The 20,042-nt window shown below is 37.1% G+C and overlaps 1 protein-coding gene across 1 annotated transcript in view; it reads left to right on the top strand.

Moving 5' to 3' along the window:
* Positions 1-18,625, top strand: part of LOC132142548 (protein shisa-9) — a 65,613-nt gene extending 46,988 nt beyond the window's left edge. Inside the window, exons 4-5 of the mRNA XM_059552505.1 lie at positions 8,771-8,881; positions 14,732-18,625. Of these exons, the coding sequence (XP_059408488.1) occupies positions 8,771-8,881; positions 14,732-15,198 (578 nt within the window). The 3' untranslated portion in view covers positions 15,199-18,625. The remainder of the gene's footprint in view (positions 1-8,770; positions 8,882-14,731) is intronic.
* The last annotated feature ends 1,417 nt before the right edge of the window (positions 18,626-20,042 follow it).

The following is a 20,042-nucleotide window of genomic DNA, read 5'->3' as shown; positions in this document are numbered from 1 at the left end:
TTATTTTTTCACCACAAAAGTTTTGCAAGTGAATGGCGAGTTTCATCGGGCAGTGTTTAGTGAGAGAATGCTAGTACTGAAATATAATGTTTTCTCCCATCTCTATCTTTTTTTCATGAACCACATGGTCTACTTTCATGAGGTATCTGTGTCTTTTTTTGACGCTTGAAAAGCTACAGACTTTCGACAGTTTTCATTGTAATTACATGGAAAAAGACAAGGCAATTCATATTCAAAAATTCTCCTGAAGTGTTCCACAGAAGAAAGTCAGTCCTACAGCTTGGGATGACATGAGGGTGAGCAAACAATAACACAACTGTCATTTTTTGGCTGAACAATCCCTTTAATGCACAATCTCTCATACAACACATACACACCAGGTTATCTCAAAATAACCACAACAAGCAACTCTATGACATACTGTGCACACACTTCTTTTGAAACATGCTTTCACACTGACAGCATCAGCACATCATGAGAGCGAGAGAGGCATAGGAAGAGAGGAAATAAGAGTGAGGGTTATTAAGTGTGACAGTAGAGCAGCTGGTCTCTGTGTTAGACATCATACATGCCTTCATCTTACCCTCCGTCCTGTCTTTTCCCATCCTTTTTTCCCTTTTCATTCATCACCTTTCTCCCAAAAAACAAGTAACTGCATGAATAACTGAACTGTGCTTCTGAAAACCTCTCATCTTCCCTTTGTCTTACAATCATACTCCACAACATTTGCCACTCTTTATCTTTTTATTCTCCTTCATTCTGGTTCTCCTATTAGAGAGCTGCATGAGCTTTGGTGAACACCCCTCCTCTGGAGGTGCACTGTCCCAGTCTGACTGTGCTCAGATAGGGATTGAAAATGGTCGTACCATCTGAAGAGCAGAGAGAGGGGGGGACGGCGACTGGAGGTGGTTTGAAGGTCAGAAAGCCGCTGGTGTGTGTGAGAGCATCAATCAGGTTTAACTGAGCAGGTTCACACACACGATTGCTTCGCAAGCACTTTGTAGAGATTGGGTCAGGCTGTGCTACTGAGTGAATTAATTGCATTGTACTGTATCCACACCAATCTCTTTCACACACACACACACACACACACATACTGTAAGTATGAATTGTGTTGGTCCATCATTGGTATAAACGGCTGGGATGTACATACTGCCGATTGCTGGGATCTGATGACACATATGCATGAAGTCTGGGAGGACTCGCTAATTTCCTGTGCTGATAATAAGGTTTAAGTGTGTACTTGTGCACACGTGTTTGTGTATGTTAGTTTTCTGCATGCGGCTTATGGATGTAGTGGAATATGTGTCATTAAATTAGTTACAGTCCATTGAGAAGCGGAAAAATAAAACTGTACTGGCTCTGGCAGTGAGCTTGCATGTGGCCTGTGTGTGTGTTTGACAGTCTACTAAATTTACCCTTGGGGATCAATAAAGTGTCCATCTACAGTATCTATCCATCAACACTAATAAAAAAAAGCATAGGCTACTAATTGTACTACCATGGCTTTTAGACGTGTTGGAAATACTGTGTTTTTAAAGTATTGCATACTTTTTTTCAAAAACATGGTACCACGGTATTCTTAAAGAAGTACCATGGTACAGGGATGGCGTCAGATGGTAGGACCAGGCTACTCTGAAATATCATGATACTGAAATCGACAGATGATGGTCTTTACATGGTACTTCATGGTATTTCAAAGAATAACATTTTACATAATATATATATATATATTATATAGCACAACTCTTTTCAACATTTGTAAGAAATAAGAAATGTCTCTTGAGCATCACATCATCATATCAGAATGGCTTCTGAAAGGTCCTGTGACACTGAAGACTGGAGTAATGATTCGGCTTTGCAGCACAGAAATAAATTATATATTTTTAAATAAATATAATAATATTTATATATATTATATAAATATAATAACATAGTAAAAAAGTATTTTAAATGGTCAAACTCTGGGCACCCCTGTTTTGCAATATTACTGAATTACTGTTGTACTGTTGTGTTTTCATTTTTTATGGGAACATTCCATAGGCATAACGGTTTTTATACTGCACAAACTGTATTTTCTATATTCTAACCCTACCCCTAAACCTACCCACCACACAAAACATTCTGCATCTTTAGATTTTCAAGCAAACAAAGAAACAAAAACATTCTGTATGATTTCTAAGCTGTTTTCTACATGGGTACCAAAAAATGTCCCCACAAGGGACCAGATCTACTTGTATTGCTATCCTTGTGGGGACATTTGGTTCTCTTACTGTGGGGAATACCAGGTACACACAAACCCAGATGTGCATTACAGCATCTCACTGAAAGCCTGATGCTCAAGAATATGGGAAATAGCAGCTAGAAATAAGCGAATTAATGCGAACATCTGCGTACATCTTTATCCCAATCGATCTGTCCTGCTTGATTCTGTTCCATATTGTTCAAGCTCTCCAGGTTGGCTTGCCCTACTGAGCATTTTTCCTCATACTGTCCCACACCGACAATACAAACACTTAATGATTACCTACTAATGATAAAACAAGGGAAATTAAACAGACCTGGGCTTTTACATTTCCTGAAGAAATTCCACATTTTATTGATGTTATATTTACAATTTAAATGCTTTCAAAGGCCATGTGAACGGCCTATGAATTTTTATGAATTTAATGGCATTGTGACTGTGTGGGTTGGGGAGGCACCAGAGTTAGCTACACCAAAATGGGTAGCTGTATGTGTGTGTGTGTGTGTGTGTAAGGTAACTAAATGCATGTTGACAGCAGTAAACTGTCAGATTGTGTGTTGTGGCACATATCTAGGGCCTATTGTAGTTGTTCGACAGAAAAAGGTGTGTGTGTGTGTGGGAGAGAAACAGTCTTACAACCCATCACTGTCACTACTGATTATCCGTCAAAGTATATCAGAGTCAATTCAAGTCAATTGTAAGTGTGTACTTGGAGAAGTGCGACAAAGTAGGTGATCTCTCACACACACAGTGGCACAAACTCAATTCCACTTTCTAAAGCGATAAAGCAAGGCAATATAGCCTTGTCTTACTTTCTCTTTCCCTCATGGCAGTCAATATTTCTTTTGCATATTTGGTTATTTTACTGTTTCTTTATTTCTCTTTTCCTGTTTTAGTCTCTGTTTCTCTCTCATCCTTGCCGTGAAATGCTCTTCAAAGCCTTACAGGGCTGGGCAGTAATATTTAAAAAGCTAAATGAATATGCATGTTGATTGCTCTTTCTTCCTGAGAGGGATGATGCATTATTAATGAGAAGTAGTGCGTTTTCTGTGGCGAGCCGTGTGTGTTTGATTGAATTTTCCCCTGAGGGACCTCCTATACCCTCAGAGAACAGAAATCTCCAGCTCCAATGGAGCAGATACACGGATGGATATCAAACAACTTTTCTGCCCTACACATTGTTCCAGTGAGGAATCGCTCTACAAAAAGTTTTAAAAAGTTAAACTGAACCTCCTGTGGATGGTCAAAACAGCAGGAAAATTCCTTCTATATACAGAAAACAGAAATGATTTAGTCTGCAAGACTTTAGTCTGCAAGACATTCCTTTCAGTGTGATTCTCTATTGATACCTGACCTTTATTTCTGAGAAAACAACAGATTTTAGCCTCCACAAGCTCATCTGTGTTTTCTATGGTTTCAGTCTGGCATTATGATTACTCATATAAAAAAAAAGGTCAAAGGGCTCCATTGTTGCAAATAATAATGCTAATGCTAATAATACAAATAATTCTGAATATTATGTATAACATTTAAAAAATATATATTTTATTAAAGTTAAAATTCAAAATTTGTTTATTCTGCATATCCTTTATCACTTACAGTAAATATAAAACGAATAAATTACAAAAAGCAATATCAGAAGATCACTAGAATATAAAATAGGTTTCATCACCCTGACTGATATTGATCTATATATCTCTGTCCAAAAAAACATAAAAACCAAAAAAACAACAACAAACAAGCAGTAAAACCAGCCTAACCATTTTGATAATCCCTGAGCAGCTAAATCTGATTAATAATCTACAGCACACAAAGTCACAACTTACCAGATCCCTGCACAGTTACAGTCATGCAGTTATTATTAATTATGACCCAAACGTCAGACTCCCATGGGGAATAGGGGCCGTTACAGGGAGCTACATTTCAATAGCCATTTAGCAGTTCATTAAGTTATGTAACTCCAGTCTGAGAGGAGCACAGACCACCCACCCATCACCCTCTCTTCTACAATGAGGAACTAACAATGGAAAAAAATAAAATAATGGAGAGCAGAGAGAATTGGGGCAAGCAATATATTTTGAACCTTCAACATGCCACAAAACGTTTGTAGTATCAGATGGGCTGAGTTGACCTCTGACCTTTAATTCTTTATTTGTTGCTGATTATTTGATTTCACAGGAATCAGTGAATATAATGAAATAATGATGTGAGCAAACAGAACTGGACTGAGAGGGTAAGGGGCCGATATAGTGTGAGACACAGTCATGTCTGATTGTTTCAGAGTCTGATCACGTCTGCGTGTAATACTGTGAGTTTAGATTAGATTACAACTGCAGGGTGACCGCAGAAAATCGCTCAGAGCCTCGTGCTCGTAATGTCAATCCACCAGCGCCAGAACTTGGAACAGTGTGGACTTCTAGGCATTGTGCACTGCAGACCAGGCATTCTCTCTTCAGGCAGAAAATAAGCCTCTCAGCTGATTTCAGACCAGTCTGTTATCAACAAACTCCAGGACAATAAAGTAAAACATACATTGTATAAAGGTTAAAGTTCAATAAAGGCTTTCAGAGCAATGCATATTTTTTTTTTGCTTTCTGAGAGCTTCAACATCATTTTACATTGGCTATGTCTACATAAAGTTAGCGTTTGAGATGAAACAAGTGAAAGGCTCAGATTGTCGGAAAATTCTGTATTATTTGACTTAATACTGCATACAAAAATTTATTTAAATTGTTTTCCGGGTAATTTTTGTCCTATTTAAAGGCCGTTTTTCCCTAACCGCATTAAATGCATGTATCCCCTTTCACCTTAAACAGCTTTGTTTTATTTTGCATTTTGCGTGTGCAATTCTTGTATTTGTGTGTAAAGTTGGGAAAAAAAGAGGCAAAGTTTTGAAAAAAACTGTGTAAGCAGTTTACAAAATAATGTAAACATCTGAACTAAAATCAAGCTCTTAAGGATCACTTTCAGGACTTTCCAAACAGACGTTTTGGAGCCCGCTGAGTGCCCAAGAGCAGGACGGACACCCTTTGCATTGGAGAATTACTTCACATGCAAGAGCCTTTGACCAATCTCAATTACAAACTGACATTCGTTACTTAGCCACTGAATGGAAGAGTGGAAAATCTGTGATTTTAATTAAAGAATCTCTCTGCTTGATTGACGCCTTATCCGTATTTCCAAACACTACCAAACTCTATTTTACCCACAGTCTTTCACAACATAACAGACAGAGAAAATAAAAAGAATTGGAAAAACTCAGAAGAAACTGAGAAAAGATGTCACATCTTTAATCATTGGAAGTCTGACGCTTCTATTCCAGAGAAAGTCTCTAGAGTAAAACCCTACAGAAGATCGAAATGGAGTGTTACAGATCGCTTACTCTATATGTCCTTAAAACAGTCTGTCCGGGGAAGAATGATCCTGTTAGAGCTGATGACATGACCCAGAACGACAAAAACAGTTATATACTAAATTTATAGATTTAAATATACACTGTAAAACAAAATCTGTGCATAGTTAAAAAATGCCACCTCTGGTTGCAACAGTATGGCAATTTAAGTTTTATAGGTTTGACTGAAATTTACCTAAAAAGGACATTTCATTAACTGAAACAGTGTTAATCTAAATATGCTTTTTTTGTTTTTTATCCTTACAATATAGTATATTGTCATCCCCTTAAAAACACAAGTGGTAAAAAGAAATCCACATAATGATTCAAAGTTCATCACAGCCACAAGCTGAGATAAATATTAATATAATGCTACAATATAGAAGGTGAACGTTCTCATACACAGATACAAAACACACGTCTCTAAAAAATGCAATAAACATTAAAAAATGAAGAAGAAAGCTTCAAATGTGAGGTGAAAATATAATTTCTTTCTCCAAAACAAATTTATAACATAAGTTTTTACATGCTCTTTGCTATAATAATAAATTTGGTGTTATGGAGACTATGTCTACTGTACAAAGTAAATCCAAGACTTTTATGTCAAAAGAGCATGTTGTTTATTAAAAAAGGCACTTTAAAAATGTCTGATTTTAGTTTCAAACTTTTTCTTGTGAGTGGATGCAAGAATTAAACAGACAGATGTGTGTGTGTGTGTGTGTGTGTGTGTGTGTGTATGTGTGTGTGTGTGTATAAAGAGAGAGAGAGCGCAAAGAGAATTAATTTGGAGGAACAGAGAGATCTCCTGTTGTGAATGAGATTGAGTTGGTGTAGAGTTTGACAGGAGGACATGGGTCTAAATCAGCCAGGCTTTACTACAAAGACACACACTGTGCACGGCACATGAAGAAATACGTCTTTAAGTTGCATAAAACATGGCATAAATAAAATATACCAAATATTTTACATATTTTAATGCACATAGCTCCGGTATGCTTATTGATCAATACAACGCTGCATATATGATGAAGAAACAGCTCTTTAGCTGTTAATCTATTCACAATCAACAGCATCAGTCAGGTTCTGGAAATGCTTCTGTTGAGGTCATCAGTGAGTGTAATTACAACTTAAAAAAAAAGAAGCAAACTTCCGTTTGTTTGTTTTTGCTTTTTAAGGCAAATTCTAGGTGTTGAGCAATACTATCCATAAATCTCAAAAGAAAGCCACCAAGATTTGCCATACACATCATTTAAAAAGTATTTATTTATCTAACAAAGTATTTATTTATCTAACTTACAAAGGGGAAATGTTCTTTTTCTAATGCTATGTGTGATTGTGTGCGCCTGATTAACCCTTTTCAAATGTGTCAGACAGTGTCAATAAACACAATATGTGTGTCGACACAATATGGACCTGACATAATTCATCATCTGCATCCATTTTCTGTGATATAACCTGAGCATTTAATTGCAGGTGTGTGGCGTAATGATCCGTCCTGCCACCCTGAAGCACACATATGCACTAACACTAACATATATACGTTAAGTGCATATACACACACCAGCACAAAGTGATCTGACAGAATCAGGTCAGTGACCACACACCCCAGCCCAAAGGGGAGGACACAGGATGTGACCCTTTAGTGACCTCTGCACAGCATACAGACTGTTGCATATACAGCAGTATATCGTGCATCCACCTCAGAAATGGTAATTAATGGCACACATGCACAAGCATTCCCGTAGGAAAGAAAAAATGTGATCTCTTTATCTCAGGTTTCTTACTAGACAGCAGTCGCCTTACATTTTCTCCTGAGAAAAAGATGATGCCAATGAGTTTCAAATGAGATCTCAACAATGTCTCAAAGATCTACACGGCCCACAGTCTCAAAAATCATGGAATTTCTGATTTAATTAATCTACAGTGATGCCCATTCGATAGCATTATTAAGATGAATAGTTCCACATTCAATGATGCTATGAACTTAGTCATGTACCTATGTGTTTTTGAGCTTTAAACACGTTTCTGCTGGTGATTCATGTTGAAGATGGTTGGATTTGGTTGAAACTTGTTTTTGAACTGCATTACCTGTTAAGGAAATTAATTGGAAAAACAAAAAACCATCTGGAACCAAAACTGTTGGAAAGTTGGTGGGTGTTCACTGTCCTTTATATGAACTCAAACATTTCTCACCGAATTCTTCCAAGACCAACTGATCTGAGGCTTTGCTGTCACATTAATTTTGCAGCTTGTATTACGTTTCAACAACTGTCCCAATTGATTTATTTCTCAAATGGGATTAGTGTTTTCCTGTTTAAAATATCTAGAAAAATCTTTTAAACAAGCAGTGGCATTTCAGAGATATTGATATCATTGTGTGTATATTTTGTCATATATTTTGGTAGATTTTGTTTTCCCTTTCTCTAACTTGTTTACACTTGAAACAGGAATAAATCCATCAGGGCATTAAGACAAAATACACATGCACCAACCCTGAAAAGCCTGATTTCTGAAAGAATAGTCATAAAAATCAAACTATTCGAAATTGAAGAGGTTTTTTTTTTTATCTTTAGACAAAATATAAAATCTAGAAAAGTTTGCATATGTGTTTTTGGTTAAAGATACTGTTATTTCTCTAAAAACTGAATATCTTACGCATTGCCACTTCTCAAGTAAATGAATATTGCTTTAAGGATTGTTACAGCTATTTTTACTGAGAAGAAAGTCAAAAAAGACTAATTAAAAAACTTTTTCCAGTGTACTTGAATAAAACATAACTGAGAACTCCATTAAGATTGAAAATGGATCCATTAAAAATCATTTAAAGTCACAAAGTCATTCCAAGCTATACATAGCATTAGTTCATGTGTTCACTGAGAACTGAACCCATGACCTTGACGCTCTACAGAACCTGAGCTGTAAGACTCATGCATGTCCTTCATTCCTCTTAACTCGCTGAAATTAACGGCAGACTTTCTCCTTTACTGTATAATCACATGCACTCAGCGCTCTCTAAAATATGCTGACTTCCCTTTTACTAACGCACCTTTCCTCATTGTGTCCCTCTCTCTCCTCTGTGCTCCCTCATTCCTCTCTGTCCTCCTTCTCCTCCTGTGCTTTTTCTCTTCCTTCAGAGCATAACCACCTGAATAACGTCACGCTTCCTCATTTGAGTCCCGCAATGACTCTGTCCCAGCCTCACAACAACCTGGGCTTCAACAAATACTCCTCTCTCAAGACCATGGGTAAGACGCACACACAAACAGCTGTCACATCTTATGACGCACAGCATAAACGCCACACATGTTCATCAAGGTCACTTTACCCACAACCACTGATTACCATTGCAAATCATTCGCAGTGTCATTGACTGCAGGGGAAATACACAATGTAATCACTTATGCAAATATCACCTCTCATATCGAGAAGGAAAAAACCCTGACATGTCATTAGAATCGCAGGAGGGCGTTCTCGGGAGCGTGTACTGTACACATGCGGATATGATTATAATGGACACAAACGCACGCCAAGTAGTGTGGCCTTATCGATCACAGCATGACTCCAAACACAGAGGGCCCTGTTTACTAAACAGACACACGCATTACCCCCGAGACACATATAAATACACACTCGCTGAGAAAACTAGGGGCTGATGGGAAATCGGTTGAAATGTACTAAAGTGTTCTATATATGAAATTAAGGAAAAATATACATCATACACTCCTGGAACAACAGCATACATACAGATTCAAAGATATATATATAATATATATAATATTTTATTTACATGGTTGTACCAAGAAAGAAAAAAAAGAAAAGAAAAAGAACTATAAAATCATAAAATAAAATAAATATCGTTCAGTTTGGGGTTGGTAATTTTTTTTATTTTTTTTTAATGTTTTTGAAATAAGTATTCTATGTTAACCAAGGCTGCATTTATTTGATAAAAAAATTCAGTAAAACAGTAATATTGTGAAGAATAAGTACCATTTAAAATACCAGTTTTCTGTTAGAAATATATTTTAACGTTATTTATTCCTGTGAGCAGTCATAACTGCAGTCTTCAGTGTCACATGATCCTACAGAAATCATTTAAATGTGCTCCTGAAACATTATTAATTATTAATGTTGAAAACAATTCGTTTTTTTCTTTCTTGAAATATATTATATTATTCTCAGGAAGTATAGTAGTATATACTACAAATCTTCTTTCCAGTGTTTGGAAAGCTAATTTGAAACTAGTTTGCTATGCTTCAGCGTACAAACACATAATTTTAAGTCCTTTAACAAAATAAATTAATAGTTTACCTACAATGTCAATTCTATTATCATTTACTCACCCTCCTCATCTTTTTTTCTTTTGTGAAAAAAATAATTAATTTTAAAAACCATTAAAGTGTATTTAAGTTTACTTAATCTGCTTAACTATCCAAACTATATATGATTGTTTGCATACACTCTGAAAATGAAGATTGTCACTGAGACTGTACCCTTAAAATAATTACTTTGTATCTTATTTTATTCTAAAAGCTTCACAGTAGTTCATTAATGGCACTTACTGTATTTCTACTCTATTAAGTTAAAAAGTTAGATATACATCATGATTTATACTGTATAGATCATGTTCTACCTCAAAACTTGCTATAGAATCTTGATATAAGAATTAACATATACCCTAGAAGTCTGTTGAACATCTCAGGAAGCCTAATTGTGACAAATTCTGATCTTTTCAGCTCAAAAATGGTATTAAGAGAAAACTTCTAGTCAATTGCATGTTGAGAAAGCTGTTTCTAATCTGGACAGTGTTGATAAGGATACATTTACAATTCAATACTATTCAAATAATACATAATTTAAAAATACAATTTCACAAATCAATAAAAAATAGATTTCTATTGTGGGATCTTACTAATGTAAAACATACTGTTTCTGTTGCACATATTTAACCCACATCAAAGAGATATGAGAGGATAAAACACACAAAGATGGAGAGGGATTTATTTTTTCCCCTTTAAAACAATGTGTAGTTATGGTGCATGCAGTCTCTGGCATGGTGTCTTCTGTTGGATTATTGCATTTGGAAAGCTTGAGGTGGATCAGCCCTGACTGCGCTGGCAAAGAGAGCGGATGGGGAGAGTTCAGCAGAGCAAGTGGAGGGAAAGATGAGAGGATGACGGGAGAAAACGAGGAGAAACATGCACATGGGGAGGGGGTGTAATGAATAGGGTTGGAGCCAACTTGTGGCAGGTGCCTAAGACAGCTTCACAGCAAAGTCTTAATTAAAGAATAACGATCAGAAACAGACGGACCGATACAGAGAGAGGCAAACTAAATTAAACAGAGAAAGTTGTGAAGAAAGAAGCAAGGGAGAAAAGCCAAGAAGGAGACATAAGAAAGATGAGAGAAATAGTAGATGTGGTAAAGAGGGGAAGAGATGGTAAGAAAGAAAGAGAAGAAATGGACAGAGAGGCTCTTGGTACATTTACCGTCTGTTCATAGATACATATGTTCACTCTCTGAGCACTTCCTGTGTCTGACATCATCAGGCCATTATGTCATATTCTCTCCTGTTGCAGTGCCTGAATGCCCCTGAGGACCAAACACACACACACACACACACACACGTTTGTTTTTGTGAGAAGTGGGTTCATCCCATAGGTGTAATGGTTTTTATACTGTACAAACTGTATATTCTATGGCCCTTCACCAACCCTACACCTAACCCTAACCCTCACAGGAAACTTTGTGCATTTTTCTTTCTCAAAAAAACTCATTCTGTATGATTTATAAGCGTTTTGAAAAATGGGGACATGGGTTATGTCCTCATACTGTAAGTCACCCTCTCCTTGTAATACCTGTGTCATACCCATGTCATTATACAGAGTTGTGTCCTGACATGTCACAAAAACAAGAGCACACACACACACACAAATTGTTTTTCTATCATTTCATTGACTTCTACTGTATTTATACGGAGGTAACAATGTGATCAATATTCTAATCCTAACACTCCCTTAAACCTTTTTGCAATTTTTTAATTTTATTACAACAATTTTTTAATGTCTACAGATGCATTTTCCTTGTAAAGTCCCAAAAATGAAAGCAAAATGACCCGAGCACATATGCACATATGATAAAATAATTAATAAAGACCATAATCTTAACCTTTGCACTAAAATAAAACTTTTTTACAATGACAAAGTAAAAATATTTAATAATGATAATACTGTACATCTCTGTCTAGATAGAATCTTTTTTAGGCTAGTTGTGTGTATATGGCATAAGTGTGTGTGTGTGTGTTAAATCTGTTCCTCTCTTGTTCATTATCAAGGTAATACATCTTGGTGTCCTTCTCTTTAAACACACTCCCTAAATTATTCATGCCTACTCAGCGCACTCTGCCCACATTACATATTCACTGGACCTTCACTGGAAGTCGACTGAATTGTGGTTCTTTAGATCCTCTCTTCTCCATCAAATTCAAATCAAAACACTCCTGAATTAAAAAGCACATGTATGTGCTAATGGATGTGCACACTTAAAAACATAATATGAGCTAATCTGCCTGTCTAATCACATTAGCAAATTACCGCTTGATTCAATATCTACAGAAACAAATTAACATCCTCATTTGGGTAAATTTTGTCATATTTCTGCACACAGATTTTGTCACTTCTTCAGACACGAACAACGTGTTGTGCTGAGACATGACTATGGCCCTCAGCATGTTGCAACGTCCCTAAAACCCCTTCAGGTTTCATTCTGACCTTCTAAGCTGATTGTAATGCTAAACGACATTCACTCATGCACAACCACAAACAGTGAGCTTGTCCATACTGATGCGGTCAAAAAGAATCATAACAGTAGCTGCTATTGCCAAGTTTCCCCAATTTTACTTTAGTGAATACAGTATTTTGGCAGAAACAATGATTGCCCCCGCATTAGGATATAGTTTGAAATCACACATACACATAAAATGAAATTATGCTACATGCTTGTGTGCCTTGATAGCAGGTACTCACCTCATGCATTAGCCGTGACTCAATCAATTGTGAGAAAGGACAGTATAGGAAGTCAGGATGGAAAACATGACAAAGGAGACAAAAATGACAAAACAGTGATGCTTCACTGTTTTGTCATTTTTGTCTCCTTTGTCATGTTTATTGTTTAGGTTTATGTCAGAGGCCATTGAAGCGTGTGGCCTGTCTATAGCTTGCAGCACTCAGTGGAGATTGGCTAGTTTGACGGGACAGGCTAAAAGGCTAACTCCGCTCTGTCAACGATGCTAACATGCTAACCCACTTTAACCTGCAAGAATAAAATAACCAGCATGTCTTATACATTTACATTTACATTTACATTTATTCATTTAGCAGACGCTTTTATCCAAAGGGACTTACAAATAAGGACAGTGGAAGCAATCAAAAACAACAAAAAGAGCAACGATATATAAGTGCTATAACAATTCTCACTTATCTTAACACAGTACACGTAGCATGGGCTTTTAAATAATATAATATAAAGAAAACAGATAGAATAGAAAAAGAATAGAGCAAGCTAGTGTTAGAGGTCTTTATATATATATATATATATATATATATATATACACACACACACACACACACACACTCACATAATTGCATGATAAATGAAAAGAAAATAGAATACAAAAAAGATTAGAAAGGTAATTAGATTTTTTTTTAAGAATAGAATTAGAATAGTGAGTGTTAAAGTTAGAGGGTCAAATAAAGATGGAAGAGATGTGTTTTAAGACGATTCTTGAAGATGTCTAAGGACTCAGCTGCTCGGATTTAGTTGGGGAGGTCATTCCACCAGGAGGGAACATTTAATTTAAAAGTCCATAAAAGTGACTTTGTGCTTCTTTGGGATGGCACAATCAAGCGACGTTCACTTGCAGAATGCAAGCTTCTAGAGGGCACGTAAGTCTGAAGTAATAAATTTAGGTAAATGGGTGCAGAGCCATTGGTAGTTTTGTAGGCAAACATCAATGCCTTGAATTTTATGCGAGCAGCTATTGGTAGCCAGTGCAAATTGATAAACAGAGGTGTCACGTGTATTCTTTTAGGCTCATTAAAAATTAATCTTGTTGCCGCGTTCTGGATAAATTGTAAAGGTTTGATAGAACTGGCTGGAAGACCTGCCAAGAGGGCATTACAATAGTCCAGCCTGGACAGAACAAGAGCTTGAACAAGGAGTTGTGCAGCATGATCCGGAAGAAAGGGCCTGATCTGCTTGATGTTGCATAAAGCAAATCTGCAGGATCGGACAGTTTTAGCAATGTGGTCTGAGAAAGTCAGCTGATCATCAATCATAACTCATACCATTCATAACCCTTCCTGGCGCCACATATATCACACATATACCTAACTTTTACCAAGCCACTGTAAATATCACTAATCAAAATATTACACAAAACAGTGCATAATAATTATAGTTCTACATTTATAACTGCAGCTTCTGTAGTGAGATTACCATAGTAAAGTATAAAACATTTCACTAAAGTGCCTTTTGGTTTCAGTTGAGTAATGTTGCAGTACAACATTTTAAAAAATTTTGTAGGTTGTCCTTGTACCTCAAAGTGTCATTATAACACATTTTAACCATACAAACTAACCCAGATCAAACTGCAAAACCATTCTACTGTCTCCTTTCAACTATGTGCATCTGCTCTTCACTGGACATTCCTTGCATCGATCCTTTCAAACAGAGTCCTGCCTCAGGACACATATAATTAATATTTCATGACAATGAAATATGACAATGATGTGAACAGCCATAGCTCCCTAAAGTCATTGTATGTACGTTCATGCATGCATGTATGTATGTGTGTGGCGTAATGTAAAAAAGAGCTGAGGGCATCCTCACGTCATGCTTGATGACCCTCTGCTCCAGGTGTTTTAATCATTAGATCCTCTTAGCACTAAAAATAGTAAAATACAATAGGTTTAGTAAAATACACCATAGGGTATGTGAGTGTAAAAGCAACACTATTAAATGAACGCATTGGATACTTGTCACAATGTTAGCCTCTTTATTTCTAACTGTTTGTTTTTTCCTGCCCTTTCTCTCTGCAGATATTACAGCAAGGGATTATTACCCCAAGAGCTACCCCATGATGGATTACGTACACCGCCAATCCTCGCCTGCAACCTTCCAGCCTATTGCTTTCCACCCAAAAGACAAACACTTTCTTCCCCCTCCAGACATCCATACTCCATTGGCCATCACCATTACGTCAGCTCAAGTCCCCAAGCCCAAGATCTCCAAGACTAACACCCACCCACTCACCTCGAGCTCAGCCTTCAAAGTTTGGGACCCTAACAAGAGCCATGTCCAACATCAGGTCCCTCTCATGATGCAGCCACAGCCACCACTGTCCCAACCAAACAGTCGTCGCCAGGCCTTCTCCAACAAGCGTCAGTTTAGCATTGAGACTCTTCCAGAGTTGTTCACTCAGCCTCTGGGGTATGAACAGTCTCCACACCTCCACCCAAAACACAAGGGACTGCCCACGAACAGCAAAACAGAAGTGACGGTCTGAGGCGAAATCCTGGGAAGGATACAAACACAAGAAAGCATGACTTGGATTAGACAACCGGATGTGAAAGCTTCTACACATGTGCTTCAGTTATATTTACAGTATATTTCCTCCTAGTGTTTGTTTTGGACTAGATTTATATTCATTGTACTATAATACAAAGAAATGAAGGGGAAAACATTGCATGGTCTTGATTCCGATTCTTGGTGGGCCTTGAATCCCTAGTGATCCTAGCTCCCCTCTAAAATTCTGGCCTGTTGTTCTTGTACTTCTGGCCTTCAGATGTCTCTTGTGGCCCAGACCCATGTGTCCGTTAGCAAAGGGAAGGAACCTTGCACCTCAGGAGCCTTCACACCCTTCTGGACAAGGCCATTGTGTTGTCAGCTTCCATCAGCCAAAAGCTGCCACACAGTGAGCTATTATTCTGACAATTCTAAACCACTGAGGACAAAGAACAGCGAGGAAGCATACGGAAGGGGACAGTGAAGAAACCAAGGTGCCCAGTGAGAGGGAAAGAGAGTTTCAAGTGTTGTGATGTCTAAGGGTTTGTTATTTCAGCCAACGGATAAGGGTCTAGGTGAATTTGGCAAAGTCCAATGTCTCTCGGTCTCTTTTTCTCAACACCATCATCAAAGGATGCATTCAAGTACTTGTCCAGGGAGCAAACTGCCAACATCAAGTCATAGCTATTCTGGCTGTTTCTATTTCAAACTTTTGTTTGAGACACAGCACAGGTAAAGACAAGGTCGATAAGCCAGTCTCTGTTACAGACAGAACTCAAGAGAGACATTTCAGGGGACAACAGTCGCCCGAAGAGATGAGGTGCCATAGTGACGGAGGAGGTGAACAAATCCAGCAATGTCATAAATAGCACTGCCAAAACAACTTTGCTAAATTGACCCATCTGTATTCTTGGCAATATCTGTCAAAAAGCATGCTTCCTTTGAATAATTCTGAATGTAAATAATTATCCTTTTGGTGAAAGCAAGAACCTTTTAGACTGTGGCAAAATCAAGCATGTAGCAGCAATACCTATACCCTATTGTAGCATCCTAATGGGCATGGGAAATCTGGTGATGGGCATCAGTTTTAAAGGGAAGAGTGTAGGTGTCTTAAGAGTTGCTCGAGAGACCAAGGAAAATGGTAGCAATACTAGGCCTATCCGTCCTCTCCTGCCTGGGGCCACATGACTGATGGACACAGCTGTTAAACTCACTCTCTCTCTGCTGTTCCAAGCTGTTCCCTGGCAGGCGTTTGGCTGCCACAATGCCACAGAACAGCAGGGGGCGCTGTAATTGATGACAGCTTGCTTCTAATACAGAAGATCTTAAATATGTTCTCCCATACTGCCTGTAGACACTTCTTTCTTGTCTGTCTTATCCGTTTTTCATTGACAATGGATCTGAATCGAGAGTTATGGTTATTGACCCACAGAAATGTCTGATGGTAACCTCTTGCTTTACATAACATAACATAACATAACAATAACATAACAATAATGCATCTGTTTACCAAGCAAACGATTGCGTCTAAAAAGTAGCACACTTTGTTTGAACAGCCTTGTGAGATTTTACAGGCCAATGAGATCTGATGTTCAAGCCACATAGGGAATATAAAAGAGTTTGAAATGTTCATTGGAACTGCTTGCAAATAAAACGGCAGTATTGTGAGAGACAGAAAAGGAGAATGAAACTCGAAAGCAGGAGGCAACACACTCGTAATGGTACAAAGCATTCCTTTTAATACATTAGATCGCATTATAGTCATTGCAGTACATGTTACGGCAGTTGGGTCTGTAATGAACTATAAAGAAAGGACGAAACAAGAAAGAAACAAGTAGCTCTCTCTCTTTATTTACCCACTAGCTTCATTTTGGAGATAATTTCTACTTGTGGACCAACTACAGGGACAGCAGTTCCAAAAATAACAACAATTACAGTTACAGCATGTTCCTCGATGGCTATTTTCAACCCTTGAATTGATGCGAGGATGTATCAACATGCTCTCATGGGTCAGCATCAAGGCAAACTATCCTGAGCTACAGTGATGCTTCATTCAGTTTCGGTGGCAATGGCTCCAGGGTGTCATTGGGTTTCAGGGGCAAACCCTGGAGGACAGACACGGCTGTCAGACTCTCCTAGCACAGAGATGTCAAGCGATGCCAAGGTGAGCCAGCTACACAGCCCTCTGCCTGAAATGGAGCCGCTTTATCGGCCAGGAGGTCATGAAGTCTGTCTTTGAGGAATGCCGGAAAAGACTAGAGCAGATTTAGATTTTGACAAAGCCACAGTGACAAGATCTCTGGCTGGATCAGTTTGAACCCTGAATCAGATGAGGACTATCGTCCAGGTATAAACTTTGATTTTAACTTAATAAAGCGCTGGATTGGTAAATTAACTACTTAATTCCACAGTTTGAGGACTATAAAGTGAAATCAAAAGAGGCTGCGTGCATTCACATCTGTTACAAAGAAACACAAGGTGTAAATATCTACTTTCGAATTCCTTCGGTGTGAAGAATCATTTCCAGGGGTTCTTTTAAACCACCCAAATAAGCTGAAGGACTGTTGTTTCTGATTTCTTCTTAAAACGAAAGCGTTCTACCTGTGATGTGGATGCTACCAGGTAGTATTTTATCTTTAGCAATACATGATGTACTTTTTACTGTTTATGTACTATTTGCAATGTCGTTTTTTTTGTACCGTAAGCGTAATTGGAATCAAAGTCGAGCCTGCCGCAGTTGACAACCATTTGACGGAGATGAAGTGCTTCCGAATTTTAACACCCTTCTCACCTTCTTTACTAACTTAAAAGATGTCTTGCCATATTTGAAGCTTGCGCTATATGTATAAAGCTTATAATTTTTAAAAGACGTATTATAACCAATGCTTGAATGACATGTTAGTTGCCAATCCAGAGACATGTTATATGTATATTGCAGAATCACATTGTTCCCATTTGTTTGGTGGCTCCATTCGTTTGGTGGTATGTTGGACCAATCTAATCTTATGCACTATTCTAAACTGAACCTTTTGTGTATGTATAATTAGGATGAATTCTAATAAGGGCTTTAAAGGATGTATGTGATATTAATAGGAGTTGCCTGTGTTCAACATGGAAAGGGTTAGTTTTTCCCAATGCAATGACAGGGAGTACAGTTGCTTGTGTCGGAGTGTAGGGTAAACTATAACAAGAGGTTGTGAAAGTGATGCTCTGTCCTGCAATCAAAATTTTAGGGAATTTATTTTTGCCTGTGTGTGTTTGTGTATTACTCTCCATCACAAAGCAAAAATTATGTTCCCTCTTTCAGAAAATGGGACTTTTCTTGTTTAAACCCTGAATAGACATGCATAAAGATGTTAAGGACATATGAGAAAAAAGACAATTGCTCTAAGTTTGAACCTACCAGCATTAAAGGAAATCCAAAGCCAGCTACAGCAAAGGCAGATTGATCCTAATTAAAAGCCACTGGTTGCATCATTGATACATAGAATGACAGGAAGACCCATTAGGCTTGTCTGTTGACTTAAACAAGGCCAGATTTTTTACAGCATCACTAGCATTGAGAAATATCTCCTGTCATGTTTCTTGTGTTTTATGTTTACTGATTATATACGCCTGTTTATGCATACGTAATGGTTAAAAGAGCAAAAAGTTAAATATATAAATATTGTGCAAAAATATATGTATATGATGTGAATATAAAGTAGCATTAGTTCACAGCGTTTCACAACTAGAAACACAAATTAAAGCTGAGGATTTGACATTGTAAACAGTGTTTAGTGGAACTTTTTCCAAATGCTTTTCTAGGTAGAGCCTTCACGTTACCCCATGTCCTAACTAGGTGTGATGCAACACATTTTCAAGTAATTTATTTGTCCAAAATGCCATGCAAACATAGAAGTGACAGCTTGGTTCATGGAAGTATTTTTTCCCAATAGTATTTAAAATGAGTGTTGAACCAAACACATGTCTCAGTGATCATTCAATCAACATTTAATCCGAGGCCAAAAAAAAAAAAAAAATTAATATTTGACATTTTAAAATGGGATATAGAGACTATACTTTCTTTTGAAGCAATTAAGTTCTCACACTTAGAATCATTGCAAATGATGTAATAAAATGAGCAATCAGCAAACAGCATATATAAAACTTTAATTACATCATTAGCAGGGCCTGTAGAGGGGTGTAAGAAGTACTGGAAAATTATACTTTAGTATGAGTACTTTGACAGCATTTTACTTCATTAGCTAAAAATATACTTAAAAGAATACGGGAAAAAGGAAAAATATAAATAATAAAAAATAATAATTTAAAATAAACAAATCAATAAACAATATTACTTTTGTACAGCAAGGACACATTCAGTTGTTTAAACGTGACAATAAAGACATATGTTACAATTGATTTCTTCATATAAATGCAGTTTTTTTTACTTTGGTAATAAAAACAAACATGCAAACAGAAAAGTTTCTTGAGCACCAAAGGACCAATAAGAATGACGTCTGAAAGATCATGTGACACTGAAGCCTGTAGTAATGATGCTAAAAATTAGCTTTGCCATCACAGGGAAAATTTTTTATAAAAAATTGATAAAATTAATAAAGAAAACTTTTAAATTGTAAATATATATTTTACAATACTACTGTTTTTACCGCATTTTTTATCAAATAAAGGCTGGCTTGAAGAGCAAAAGTAACTAAAACAACAACAAAAATCTTACCTTTGTAAGTAATTGTGCTTAAAAGATCTTTTCTTAGCTTTTGAAATCGATAAAATTAGACTTTTAAAATTAGACTTAGAAATTTAATGCAAAGCAACATATTTATCTGCAGTTGTCCTAAATAT

This window comes from Carassius carassius, chromosome 1, assembly GCF_963082965.1.
Source record: "Carassius carassius chromosome 1, fCarCar2.1, whole genome shotgun sequence".
NCBI lineage: Eukaryota > Metazoa > Chordata > Actinopteri > Cypriniformes > Cyprinidae > Carassius > Carassius carassius.
Note: the sequence above shows the minus strand (reverse complement) of the source record. Positions and strands in the feature narration are given on the sequence as shown.